Source organism: Parus major, chromosome 2 (genome assembly GCF_001522545.3).
Source record: "Parus major isolate Abel chromosome 2, Parus_major1.1, whole genome shotgun sequence".
Lineage (NCBI taxonomy): Eukaryota > Metazoa > Chordata > Aves > Passeriformes > Paridae > Parus > Parus major.
The window spans coordinates 94,370,132-94,385,348 of record NC_031769.1 but is presented as its reverse complement, the minus strand read 5'-3'; the positions used below and the strand labels follow the sequence as shown (position 1 = coordinate 94,385,348).

The following is a 15,217-nucleotide window of genomic DNA, read 5'->3' as shown; positions in this document are numbered from 1 at the left end:
GCTTTTGCTGTGCTACATAAATTGAGGGTGATTAGGATATGCTGAGATCTCACGTTTTCATTTCACGTTTATAGGCAAAGTATGATTAAGATGGCTCTAAGGAGACAGATGGGAAGGAGCTTGGTGGGTTCAAGGGTAACAGAAAGGCAGGGAGCGGGTAGGACTTCTGCATTTTCAGTGAATTTTTAAGTGAGGTGGGAACAGAACTAAACTCAAACTAAACTCACTCTGGACAGAAATGAAAGGCAGCAAGTGATAAAGATGTAAAGTGATCATCAAAGAGTAAAGAAAAAGAGATGATCCTAAGGTAATGATGAAGAGCAGTGGAGTCATGAGTGTAAGACTTCACATCAAGTGCTGAGTCACTAGTGAGGAGATATTTTCAGATCAGATACAGACTTCTACGTTCAAAAGTGTTTTGATTGGTGCAGCTTTTTTCCTTTGTATAAGCCTTAGTACTTCAGCTGTGCTCCCTTAGCTTAAATATCTTTGTGGTATCAGGGAGATTTACACATAAAGTACAAGATACACAAAAAAAAAAAAAAAAAAATCCAGTTTTTTGTTTGTAAGACAGTGTTCCATGAAGTATTACTTCTGTCTTTTGGAGCTAGACATAAACAGTATGTTTTTTTTGGTGGTTCAAGAATTTATCTGTCCTAAATATGTTTGCAAATTTGGGAATAGGTATGGTGTGTGTATATATATATATATATATATGGTATATATTCTCCTTCTATGTATAATACCTTTCTGTGTTTTTGTCTTTGATTTTTTTGGGGGGTGTGGGAGGGTGTGGGGGCTAACAATTTCTCCTTAACAAGAAACCTTCCTACTCTCTCTTATTCCCTTACTGGTTACATTGTTGATAAATTCAAGAGAATATCTCCAGCATAAAAATTGAGAAAAATTGAAGGATAAAGTGCTAACATTTATCAGAGCCTTTTTTTTCCTTAAGCTGTTTTTAGAATTATAAAGATAGAAAAAGTTTAGATGAGGATGATTTACAATATGAACTTCCTGAGATTTTTAAATGATGCTGCAGAGAGTCTTTGACAAATTGCAAAGGCCATATTTCCTGGAGCAGAGAAAAAAGGTTGGATGTGGCTGTTCAACTATCATGCAAAAGGTATATGCATAGCATTACATCCAGGAAGGGGGAAAAAAAAAACAAACAACAAAACTATAAACAATATTTCAATGCACTATGATAACAAAGCCTCATTTTTAAAAAGTATGTAAGAAATAAGCATAATGTGAACATGGCTGTAGATCACACTATTGTACCAGTCAAACAAAATTATCTAGTAAATATTCTTAGTTTTAGTTTAAGGCAAACATGAGGTAAAATGCGTGAAGCTAGGACTAGCAGCTCAGCTAACCTGCAATAATTTACTGTCATGCAATATTAACGCATACAGCTGTGTTAATTTAGTCCAAATTTTCTTTCCATGGAATTGGAAGCTTGTTTGAACTTCCTTCTGGTTTTAAACAAGTGGATTCATAAAAATGAAAAATATTAATAGGAAAGGAAAACTGTTTACTTCCAGCAATAGCACTTTTTAATATTTTGAGTTTCCATAGATCACATTAAGATATCCTACTATTGTCTGATATGAAGTAAATATTATCTTTACTGTTTGTGGTATAGTGGACTAGGCTATTATTCACACTGACTATACAAAGAATTTAATTATTTATTTTTAAATAAAATTAAATATTTTAATTATAGCATTTTATCTGTGTTTGATTTCAGTTTTGTTTATATTTTTAATAGATATAATTTGACCATGCTACCCCATTATACATGTATTTTGTACTTACAATATTCTTAGTTTAAGGGTATACCTAGCCATTAGAAAATAGGTTTCCAGAGTAGTTTCCAGGATCAAGTATTACCATTCTCACTTTGCTTGACTTGTTCTGTTTACACAGCATTTTATGTTTCCACCTCCTTTTTCTGTGGTACAATTAGATATTTTTAAAAGAAAGCAAGGATGCACATGCCATTGCATGTAATTTTTAATATCCATGTCTTTTCCAGTTCAGTTCTTTCAGTTAAAACTTCACTGGAAAAATCTTGAAATTAATTTTATTGTTTACTTGTCTAGGAAGGACTAGACAAACTCTGTGTTACAGTGGGGTTTAGGCACTTAAATATAAATATACAGCAATTTAAAAAAAAACAAATTCAGCATTTTTCCATGAGAACAATATAATTAATTCAAAGTTAAATTAATATTTAGATTTCTTTGTATATATTTATTTATACACTACCTCTAATAGTAAATATTTATAAATATACATACAAGTGTCTGCATGTATATGCATTTTTTTTAGCAAGTCTTTAGTTCTTCCTTTATTTTATAATGGATGCATGGGTGCATCCATTTTAAACATGGATGTGGCAAATATGTTAACATAATGTACTTAAAAAAAAGGATGATGAGCTAGGAAAGCTTAAGGAAAAAAACTGATAAATCCTATGGACTTGTGAAGAGCTACTGATCTGGAAATGAACTATTAGTGCATGCTGCAAACCAATGTAACTGAGTGATGACTCAATGACTCTCAATGACTACAGAGGACAAAGGACTGTTTCTGCAGCTAATATGTAAAAACAAACAAATTATTCAAGCTAAAAAAATAGTTGTAAAATACACTGCAAATATAAAAGTAGTCAAATACCTGAAACCCTTCTTCTCATGCCACTATTAAGTCACAGCTGTAGAAATCAGAATTTCTGTATTTCTAATTACACAAATTATATACTATATATTTAAATAGCTCATATAGATTATCTTATTTTTTATGTCAGTCTTTTCAGTTTTCTTTTTTCCCATATAGTTTAGGAAGATAGATGAAATTCTCTACACTTTTTCCAATAAATCTAGCAATATTTTTATGCAAAAAACCCTAACAACCATGAATGAGGCAAGATGTTTCAGAAGGACCTAAGATTTGTTTTGGAAGATAGTTTGGAAGATACACTTTAAATAGGTAATGAAACTATGATTTTATGTATAGTTATGGAGTTCTTAGATGAGGCATCTTTTGACTTTACTGACTTTGACTTTAGTGGCTCTTCAACTTATTATAATTCCTTAACAACATAACCTCTCAAATTTGATTTTGGTGTTGGTTACTAATACTTACAGCTTGAATTACAAATATAAATTTATTTTGCATAAGGGAACCGTTTATGTCTGTATTTCTGAAGTTGGAACCCAACCATAAGATTTGCGTAACTGATGAAAATCTGCTACTCTACCGTACTGAAGCAATAATAATTCCTAATAATTGCCATAGAAATAAATTAGCCAAGAGTACAGAACAGAATATGTAGATTATCACAAACCTTTTAACTTCAATTAGGTGACCAACCTATTATGAAATAATTTAAATCGTAAAAAAATTAATGTATTCTGTTCAGTTGAGGGATGAGAGACAGTTGATTCTCTGCTATATCTATGTTTCAAGTTCCTAGAAAACTATGTTTTGAGCTTAATCTCCTGAATTACACAGGATTGGCAAATGAGGTAAAAGAAAACATTGCATTAAACTCAAGGTACGAAATTATTATACATTTTTTTATGTATTTTTATATAAAAGTTACAAGTAGCAAGCATATGACACAGAAATGGAACAGTAACAGCAATAACTGTGAATGCATGCTTTTTACAATGTATCTAATAAAGGGATTTTTGCCAACTCAAATATTCAGTAACATACATGCAGATTAATTTCTCAATGTCAAATTCAGTCATATTGCTAGATGCTTATCCAACAAACATTTCTATTGAAGTGATTATGAATGGCTAAATACCTGATTTCAATAAATTGTTCCTGAAATTGGGAATTTTACTTGCAACAAAAAGAAGAGAGAAAAAGAAAAAGAGAAATGACTGATAAGCATAATAACCAAAGTCTTATTGCCTTCTAGTAATTTTACTCAACACTGCTGAATTTTTTCATGATAAGAGAATAGCTGGTCAGAGTCCATAAAACCTCTAGCTGGTGTTTCCAAGGACGATAGTTTCACATTTCATTGTAGCATGTTCAAAATCACCCAGGAGCGCACTATTCTCAAGCAGTCTATATAATGAAAACAACGTACATATAACAAAAGTTCAATGTAAATCTTCTTCCACATATCACACAACATACAAGTAAATAACAGACATAAAACACATCAACTTAAACTATGACTTTAAAAAAAAATAAAAAATAAATAAATAAAAGGACAGTCTCAGGAACTAATTTCTTCCTCAAGTTTTCAGCAAATCTCCAAATATATTTAATAACTAAGGAGCACTTTGTGGCCAAAAACCAAATTACGAAAGAAATATATTCTTGTGCAATGGGAATATCTTGCTAAGGAGGTGAGATATGTCTAGGCTTCTTAAGTTCTCATAAAGGCAATTAAAGTAAATTGGAAAATTATCTACTCTCTCTTTTAGAGAGCTGAGATAGTTCATTAGATTTTTCCATTCAGTGTTTGCATGACTGCATGAATAGTTGTCTAAAATCAAAACTTATTTAAAATACTCTCTGAGGAAAAGAATGCAGAAGAATATTTACTTAAACTATCTACAGGCAATAAAACCATTAATGGATTATTTCACTGTAAAATTGCTTTATACATGTATACACAGAAAAATGTATATACACATATCTATATATATATATACATATATATAGTGTGCATATAAACACATATATATGTGTGTATATATACACATATATAAATTGACAGACTAGCAGCTATCTATAACTCTATTATAAACATCTGAGATTATGTTCATTAACTGCTGATAAAAATTATGCAAAATGAAAAGTCATGCAAAATACTCCAAAAAGTAAGTTTAATTTGAAAACATTAACCTTAGTGATACAGAATCTCTAAATTTAAATTTTTCCCCCAACACTTCACGAGATTAGGTGAAAAAAATGAACTGAAAACACATAGTTCCACATCTTTCTGACTTAAATTTTTTTGGCAAGTTTTACATTCTATTTCACATGCTGGGGCTATAGCTTTTATTTCCACATATAATAATAATTAAGAAATAAATAAATGAAATGCAAGAGCCATGCAAAGCACATGATTTTATAATGCAGTTGGAATGAAGATTTTTTTTTTTTTTTTGCAAGGGACTGACTGTAATTCTGTCAATAAGGAATTAGCAGATTTTGCTTAGTTTGCAGTGCTAAAGTGGTCATTTGGCTTTCAGTTTTTTGAACATTCAAACCCAACTCCATACAAGGTGACAAACAATTTGAGACCTAATATGCATTTTAGCAGTATAACAGATAAAATGGAAAGCAACAGATGGTTCAACTGCTGTACAGGTATATTTACTTACCTCAGGTTTTTCTCTTAGACCCTAGTTGTGTTGTACTCAGACTCATGTTTGCTTAGAGACCCAATGAGGCAGAACCTGGAATGTTATGTCTATTTCATTCAAAATAATAGTGTTTGCATAGAAAAAAAGAAATATATGCATATAGATACGTAATAAACAGTACATTTTGATAATCTGATTGATATTCATGAAGTAATTTACATAGACATGCAATTGAATTAAAATAACCAAATAAGTTTTTTGTTGTTTTAAGAGAAAGAAATGCCTTAATGTGCAAAGGAAATATGGAGGGCATGTAAACACTAAAAAGAAATGCATAAATAACGCATGCAAAGGAAAACACAAATATATTTAAGAAGGGTTATGTGGCCTTTTTCAAATAAATTGTTCATAAATTTTTTGGTTTTCTTTTTCTTTTACTCATAAACTATTAAACATTCATATTTACAATGATTCAAAGTGCATATACAGAAAAAAATGGCTTTTTTATTAAAAAATGCTTGATTTTGCTTTTTTATTGATTAGAAAGATTCCCTTTAATTTCATTCTTATATGTAAATATATAGTTCACTATGTTGTCTCATGTTCTAATCTGTTTATCTACATTTATTTGACAAACCAAAATTCTGTGATCGATAAAGGAACAGATACAGTAAAGTTTTAGAAATACTGTCATTCATTATATAAAAAGTGATGAGGTTCCATGAGGAAAGGGGTTTCATTACCCCAGGACTGTGTTCCTCATTCTTGTGCAGCATATCAAAATGGATATATGTGTCTTTTACTTATTGATGAATTTATTTAGAGATGGTTAGACCAACAATGGATGATATTCAAGGCCACCTCAGTTACAAGGAAACCACATGTATGTGGCTGTTCCAAAAAGTAAATTCACACAATCTTCTTTGGTTTTTAGAAATTGTAGCTGTTCTCTGCTGTGTGTATGCATGTGGGTATATGTAAAACAGTAAAAGAAAAAGAAAGAAGGAAAGTAGAAAGGTAAAATGGAGATACGGGATCCTTCAGGAAAGAGGAGAAGAGATGAGAGAGACAGAAAGAGAGGTAATATAATGGCATGTGCTATCAGGAAACAGAAATTTAAACAATAAATGTAGAAGAAAGAAAATATGACTTTACTGAACAAAGAGTGAATATGTTTGGGCAACAAAGTCCTTACACCATAGTCTTCATCAAAAATCTATTGATACTGACCGCTGAACAGCTTTATCATGTCTGGACAGCCTGTGACTTGTGGTTGGCACCTCTTCAATTTCGTCTATCTCGCACGCATCTGCAGCATCTTGTGAGTAGCTATGCTTCATGACAAGGATATTTCTCCTGTTCATGGGCTGAACAAGTGGTTTTACAGGCTGGGGTTGTATTTCTGTCAAGACAGAAGCATCTCTTGTGCTGAGGTTACTACGGCTGCCCTTAATACTAGACACTTGTGATCCACAGTGATGGTCATGAATGCATTTTGAAGAGGATCTCCGCAGTTTATGATAATTTTCAAAGTCATCTGCAACATCAGCAAGGTCAGCTGTAGTCCCTGTCCCTCTAAGGGTGCATAACTCATAATGAGGAGGCTCAAACACCTCCTGGAACACTGTTTGATCAAAGTCTGTTTTCCTTTGGACAAATTTTTTACGAGGCTGCTTGATCTGTACTATAATAGAGATAACAATGAGGATGATCACAATGCAAGAAGTCACCCCAATTATAGTCCCACTGGTATTGGTAAGTTGGTCCAATAGGTTTGCTTTTCTTTTTTCTATGTGACAGGGAAAAAAACAAACAAACAAAAAAAAAGCACGTCATTAATTGCAGTCCAAGAGTAAGAACAGCTATGATGGGTGCACAGATTAATGCAAGGTTGAGCCTAGTCTGAGTTCACTTAATCCATCTCACCAAAGAAAAGAAAAGAGGAAGAAATCAGGTATTTGTGAAAACCAAATAAGCAGCACACAAAGCCTTTGTGTGACTATTCACTTGGAAACTTATTTATTTGGGTTATATTGCAAGCTTAATTAAATTAAATGAAAGAATTATTTAAATTTTTTATAAAAAACAACCACCATAACAAGCAGATGGCTTCAGTGTCACCTCCAAATTCCACGTGGCTGTTAAAGCCCCCAAGAATTTTACAGATGTTCTCTTCATTATTTTCTCTGTCTTCCAGTTAATATATGCAGCTAGGACACTAGGTCCTATGAAAGAACAAGATTTTACAGGATTTAAGGTCCAATATTTGTGAGCTGAGTGGGAATTTTGACAGCATTCAATGAAAAAGCTAAATCAGGACAAAACAGAAAAGTTATTCAAATTTAGACTTCAGAAAGGTAACAAAATACAACAAATTTTTCAAGTTATTTCCATTTTTTCTTCTATTAATTACAAAAACTTTTCTAAACAGCCATAAAAATTCAAAAGTGATCATACCTACTACCCTTTACTCAGGAGCCTCTAAGAAGTTAGTCAGCAAATTCTGCTTTGTGAATAAAGCAGAAAAATGCAGTAAAATAATGAAATAAAACCAGTTTCCCCCTCCTCTTGTGCATCCTTCTCCATGATTTGCTTTCACAAGGCTGCAGACATGAGATGGTGACTGAGCCTTGTAGAAATTCAAGATGAAAGTGTTTGCATCAGTCTCTCTTAGGCATAGCAAGACAACTGTGGCTAAGTTTCAACACCCAGTTTAGTGTAATTTTTCCTGGCAACCTAAAACATATAAAAGGAATTAACAAAAAGCCTTTGAAATGAGTTATTGGCACCAAAACAGTAACATTAATCTCATCATAATCTCCTAGATACCAAAACGTAAGTCTTCAATAGTTCATTGTTTAACCTTTTAGATTATTCAGTCAGTGTTTCTCTAACTGACAGACACAGACTCTGGAGAAAAAAGCAGAATTAGAAAAAGCAACACTGCAGCGAACAACGTTTTTGCTGGAATCAGCAAACCTCCTTTTTGTAGTCTGAAAAACAAGAGAGGATAAATGCACAAGACCTCATAAAAGATACTTGATGAAGGAAAGATGAAAATCCTTCTGGAAATTGAAGAGTGGTGAAGGTTTTCTGCTTTTCTCTGTTGTGAAGAACTAGAGAGTGAATAATCATTTCCCAATTGTCTGTTTAGTTTCTTTGAAGAATATTATGCTATGCCATAGTTTAGCTGTGTTCTTTTGAAGTATGTTTTCATTTGTGTTTTACCCTATTGCACTGCTTGTCAGGCTTCAGTAGACTTATGGGCTGACTGCTAATCCACCTCATCCTGAATTCTTTTCTTCATTGGTTCCTAAATTTGGCATATCCCATGTTTTCAGGAACAAATCTGCAGTAAGGGGGAAACTGAAATACAAGACAGAAGCAAACTGTCTCCCAAGCCTGCAGTGTAAGTTAGTTAAGCTCTTTTCCCTGAAGACAACACATGTCCTGTTTTATGGCTGGTTTCTTTGGTTTTTATTTTTAACAGAACCACAGAAATATTTAGAAACCATTGTCAGCACATGGGTAGGAACATGACTCCCTGCCTGTGAAATAAATATTACATCTGATTTCCTGTACTTGTTCCTTGTACTTCAATTTCACTTGATTATAGGTAGATTTGGTTGCTTTATTATAGTGTTAATTCCACCTTCCTTTTTAAGACTGCCTGGTCTATTATGGGCATAGCATGCAGTTAAAGACACTAAAAGCTACTCATATGTTACTCCACTAGAAAGGTGACTGTGGCAAAGGAACCCAAATATTACCTTTAATTATGCTTTAGATTTTAAGGAAAACAGAGACCTATTGATCAGAAGAAGCACATAAACAGACAGCAGGATATAACCAATGCAGTACCAGAGAAAAAAAAAATGAAAACACTGAAAATAAAATGCACTGGTAATTTTTTACCTTCCTTCGTTTTTTCTGTTGCTTAATGTATGCTTATCCCAAATTACTCTTCCTAAGCCTTCACCCATTTGATACATACTTAGCAAGAAACTGAGGATAATATGCTGTATCTCATGCAGTGTAAATGACAACTTTTTCAATTCTAAATGTTACCTTTGCAGTGGTTTTCATCCCAGGGATACACACAGTTCTGGAGCCCATTGCAGACCAGTGTATTATTTATACACATATTACTGTGGCAAAAGAATGTGTTGGCTTCACAAGGGGCTATAAATGAGAGAAATGATAAATGATATTAAATTAGCAAATCATTCGGCTCTCCTCTACAAACACATCTAGGAGCGGACATGTACTCTATAATAGGACAAAGCTATACAACACACATTCCTTGAGCACATTAAATATTTGACATGCAACATGGAGAGCACTCAAGTCACAGACTGTTTATTATTCTGTGGCAAGAAGTTCTTAGTTTCACCTATAATGACTGAACCTTCCCCTAGCATGACTTTCATGGGTGTAGTGGGCTGTCTTCCAAACACTGCTGGGAAGTCACCACTGTGTTACCAACAGTTTAACCACAAATCCAAAACCTATCACCCTATAGGCTGCTATGAAAAGAGTTAACTGTATCCCAGACTGATCCCATGTTTGGTAAATAGTGTCTTTTAAAGTTTTTGTTGAAATCTCAATTTTATAAGAAAACTTGTGTGACTCCAGGAAGATATGTACTTATGGCACATATCAATGGTGTCTGAACATTTCTGCACAGAGAGAATTAAATTATTCTAAAAACGTTTTAGTCATAAAAAAGGCAACAGTTAAGAAGCACACTTTTGATCACAAGTATGAAGATAAAGAAGAACAACAGTCTTCAGTGTCCCTGAAGCCCATGATCTAGAGCAATAATGCAGATTAAAGCTATAGGAAAATGGTTTTACTGATGGCTATATATTATTACTCTGAAGAAAACACCTGAAAGACTTTGGAAGATACTGAAGATGCTGCTAAACTGTGGTGTTTACAGAAGCATTGGGAGATCATTAGGTGTTGGGGCTGTGAAGCTACTGCTCCAAAAGTGTATAATATAATAAATACTCTTCATATCTCTTCTTCAAATGAGAAAGCCTTCCGTAATTTAGAAGAGCTACAAACTTTGTCAGTGTTAAATTGTCAAATTAACTACTTATGCATTTTTTTTTTATTTCAAGCAGTCCAAAAAATGTTATTATAATTATGTTTAAGGGACAGTTTATTAAAAAAAAAAAAAACAAAACAAAAACTTAAACCCTTAACTAATCTGAAAGCAGTTATGATGCTCATATTACTGGTACTTTGAGTTTGTTACTTCGTGGAAACTGTTCTCCTCTGCAACTTTAGAAGCTGTTCCTATGACAACATAAATGCATAGTAGAGAGAATGGTTTAGTGGTTTGCAAACAGAGGACAGCACAAGGGATTTATATTGTAGAACTTAATGACTCCATATATCATGTCAAGAAATACACTTACCAATAAGTGCTCAAGTTAAGATATCCATAACTGGCTTATTTGAAGTAGTTATGGTGTGTTAAGCAAATAGAAAATGCCATCAAAATCAAAGTGCACACCCAAGTATGCAACCACTCACTCTGATATAGCACTATACATATTCTGTATCTCTTAGCCAGAAGATATCAACCAGCCTGTCCACTGCTCAATTTTTGTTTTTAAATCTGGTATAACATCTCCTGAGGTGCAATGAGCCTGGTCCCCTTTTAAGTTTGTTACAGAAAGGATTCTACTTTATGCTGGACAGATCAGAAGCCACATGTGCATACTAGAAATGGAGAATATTTAGGGACAGTCCTTATCTATCTCTTCTGTCATTTGGGGACACAGAAGTCTGAGCCTGGAGAATACTGTGCCACATCATAATGTAACACATCACGTAGGTAACACATCAGAGGCATAATCATCCTTTCACACTCTAGATGCAATGCCTGTTTCCAGGAAAGGTGAGGATCTTTTGGGTTGTTTCTCACATGCAGAAGTAGTCTCACTGCCTACTCTGAGCAAAAAAGAAAACCTGTGAGAAACCTAAAATCTAAAGAGCCACCCATTCAAAATACAAAGTGTATTTTCAAACAAACAAACAAAAAGGACCCAAATACCAAATGGAGAAAGTTCAAGGAGTGACATGGAAACAAGGGGGAAATATTAAAAACAAAAGCCAACAAAAGAACATTTTCAGGATTAGAATAGGTTATACTATTAAAGCCACAAAGAAAAGAAAATGACCAAAACACCAAAAAACATTCAGAGTGGCATGAAGTATCTTAGAAATGAAGTGGGAAGGACAGAGTGCTGTCTAAATTCAGAAGTGTGGTGGTGGTAAGTAGAAAAGGAGAACTAAAGGAAGATAGCAAGGAAGTGGAAGGAAGAGGAAGAAAGAGAGAACTCTACAGGGAAAACCCATGCCAATTTCTTATTTTATTCTGCACTAAAAGAAATAGTGAGATTATCTATCAAATTAAAAACTGTTAAGAAATGTTTCATAGATGAGAGAAAAATAAAAAGCAATAAAAAAAATACCTTTTTTCAGGTTTAAGAAGAAGGGATAATTATGCAATAAAGTGACAGGGACATCTGAAAACAAAGGGCAAGAGAAAGGAAGAAAAAAGAATGAAAATTTAAGTTTTCTTAAATTGTGCTGTTGAATGGTGGAGGAAAAAAATGGTAAGTGAATAAATGTCAAAACAAGATGAATACTGAAGCAAAGCAATTCCAGAAACAGTACAGCAAACTTATCATGAGAGAAACCCAAATGTAAGGTTCAGAAAACTAATGCCAAACAACCCCCTCTTGTTCATGTTTGTAAAATTAAAATATCCAAACCCTCTCTGTGGTCCCATGAACCTGGAGTGATTAAGCTGGACAAGAAGTCAATATATTTTCTCCACTCTAATTAAGGTATTTGTTTGGAATGGATGAAAGCATCAAGGGAATTTGAAAACTTGTCAGTCCTGTTGGAGGAACTTGCTTTCTTGCCCATAAAAAGGCACTGCAAAGGGGTCTTGGGGTGCTACATAAAGGACATTCTAGTAATAACAAAAAGATAAATGAACTGGTGGTAAACCAGATTCTTTCACAGCAAGATGGATCTGGTCCTGATGCAGTCCTAAAGCTGTTACAGAACCAGGACAACAGTGGAATCCAGTAGTGTGTGACAGCAAGCTTGTGGATATTTTCACAAAAGGAAGTTACTGCTATCATTAACTTCAACTAGATAAAGCAGTGCAAACACCTCCACACACCAGAATCCATACTCTATCACTCCATGATCCTCCACATCAATATATAAATGCCCTTTATATGAGAGAAGAGCAGGCATGCAGAAAGCTCACCCACATGAGGAGCCAAGAGAATTTTTACTTGTGATTAATGGAAAGCCCAGTGGAAAACTACCAATATTGTACTTTGTGTCTGGAATACCAGATCAGGAACAAGCAGTCAATGAAATCTTCTTCAGGCAGCTGGAAGTAGCCTCATGATCATAGGCCCTGGTCCTTATGGGGATTTGAACCACCTGATATCTGTGGAGGGCAACACAGCAAGGTACAAGCAAGCCTAGAAGTTTCCAGAGTGCATTGATAACTTCCTGACACAGGTAAAAAAGGAGCTGATGAGAGAAGCTCTGCTGTGCTTCATACTTTATAAATAAGAAACATTTGGGAAGGTGAATTCCAGGAACATGAGTGATGGAGTTCAGGGTACTGCAAAAAAGGAATAAACCAAAAAGCACAGTCATAATTCTGGGACTCAGAAAAGCAAAAATTCACTGTTGAGGGGTCTGGGTGGACAAATGCTATGGGAAGTGGTCCTGGGCAGATACAGGTTCAGGGAGAGTTGGTTGATTCTGTAAGATCACCTCCTCCAAGCTCAGAAGTTTTCTATCTGTAAAGACCAAAAATCAAGTGAAGGTATCAGTTATTCTGCATGGATAGACAATGAACTCCTGACTAAGCCCTAACATAGAAAGGATACATATAAGTGGTGGCAGTAAGACAGCATGATCCTAGCAGAAATATCACTTCTCTGAGTGGAAGACGCTGAGGTTAGGGAATATTTAATCAACTGGACTGACATGACCTCCTGAGTCCTGATGTGATGTCCCCCAGTGGGTGACTCACATTGTTGTGAAGCCACTTTTGACTATCTCTGAAAAGTTCTCCTGATTCTCACTGATTCTCAGTGGGTTGGGCAAACAGGATCTTCAAGCAGATCAACAAAGGAAAATGCAAAGTCCTGTGGCTTGAGAGGAGTAATTTCATGCAGCAGTTCATGCTGGACTATATGTGACTGACTAGAAAGCAAGCTTGAAGAAAAGGTTCAGGTATGCCAGAAGGTCACCTTGAAAATCACCTTGAACCACCAATGTGCTCCTGTGGCAAAGAAGGTCACCACTGTCCTTGGCTGCATTAAAAACTGGATTGTCAGCAAGCTGAGAGATATGATCCTCCCCCTCTATTTAGCACTGGTGAGACCACATCTGCAGTGTTGTGTTGAGTCCTGGGCTCTGCAGCACAAAAGGGACACAGACACACTGCAGTGAGCCCAGCAAGAGGCCCTGAAGGCTTTTAAAGGCTTGAGATATTGGAGGTGTGAGGAGAGGCTGAGAAAGCTGGGACTGTTTCGAGCAGGCTCTTCACTCGCTGGGAGGGAGTAAAGAAGACAGAGCCAGGCTCTTCTCAGCAATGCCCAGTGACAAGAGAGGAAGCAATGAGCACTAATGGAAATACAGGAAATTCCCTTTAAATCAAGAACTAACTTTCTTTGAGGCTGGTCAAACACTGTGCAAGAACTGATTTACAAAGAGAGGTTGTGACATCCTCATTGCTGAAAATGCTCAAAACCCAACTGGGCAGAGCCCTGAGCCACCTGCTGTGGCTGACCTTGCTTAGAGCAAAAGGATTGGAGTAAATCATATCCTGGAGTCCTTTCCACCCCTTCTGTGGCTCTCTGAGAAAACCCTGACTTTATAGTTACATTAAAAGTAGCAGCTGGGAACAAACAATTATGTTATTTCTCCTGTGAAACAAAACTGCTTTAAGTCAGTTACCAAGGTACTGGCCTAGAAGTAAGAGAGATAGCATATTCAGCACGATGAGCAATTCATAATGATTCTAACACAACTGAGCAAATTAGAACTACACATATAATTCAACCTGAGATATTTTAATAAAGTCTCTAATCAATTCTTTGATCTTTATGGTACGAAAATACTATATTCTAAATTAAATCACTAATTAAAGAATAATTTTATTAAAGGTTCTTTTTCTAGTTTGCAATTGAAGCAATAACTATTTTATATAAAAAAGTTTTTGTAAAATCATATATATAATATTAAAAATACCATTTTCATTCTACATTATTTTTAATAATATTTTATTTTTGTGGCTGTGAATGCTATATGTGAGAATACCTTGTATCTTAAAATACAAACAAATTTTATAGTTCTTTAATTCATTATAATGCAACATCTCCTGCTTTGCAACAGCTCTTTACACTGAACACAAGATGGTGCTCTCATCCTAGTAGATATATAAGTGAGTTAACAGGAGTAGACATGATATCCCAGTCTTTTTCAGGTGTAGGAAACTTATGTTTAAAACCTCTTGCTGTTATCAAGAATGTAAATGTGTTCTGTTTCTAGTAAAAATTATTAAATTTTTATATTATTAATCTTTCCAGAGCGTTTCCACCACAATATTGAAATAGGCTTCTGTTTGGCATTTGAAGGTTACTGCTTTCAAAATTCTTAAAAATGAAGCCAATGTAGTTGTCTATATTTTCTTACTATAGAAAACTTTTAGAAATGCATGTGCACATAATCTACTCCTTTTAGTTTATTAACAAAAAAATAATATTTTATACCTGAATAGCCCTAAAGGAGAGAAACATGAAGTGTATTAATAG

The 15,217-nt window shown here is 34.5% G+C and overlaps 1 protein-coding gene across 2 annotated transcripts in view; it reads right to left on the bottom strand.

Moving 5' to 3' along the window:
• Nucleotides 1–3,566: 3,566 nt before the first annotated feature.
• The window catches only part of NETO1 (neuropilin and tolloid like 1), a 62,552-nt gene continuing 50,901 nt past the window's right edge, over nucleotides 3,567–15,217 (bottom strand). Inside the window, exons 8-11 of one of the 2 annotated variants that reach the window (XM_015619370.1) lie at nucleotides 9,414–9,527; nucleotides 6,576–7,134; nucleotides 5,364–5,438; nucleotides 3,567–4,092 (exon numbers count right to left, since the gene is read on the bottom strand). In XM_015619370.1, coding sequence (XP_015474856.1) covers nucleotides 5,378–5,438; nucleotides 6,576–7,134; nucleotides 9,414–9,527 — 734 coding nt within the window. In that variant the 3' untranslated portion in view covers nucleotides 3,567–4,092; nucleotides 5,364–5,377. Of the gene's footprint in view, nucleotides 4,093–5,363; nucleotides 5,439–6,575; nucleotides 7,135–9,413; nucleotides 9,528–15,217 lie in introns of those variants that run through there. The other variant, XR_001519696.1, reaches the window with a different exon arrangement.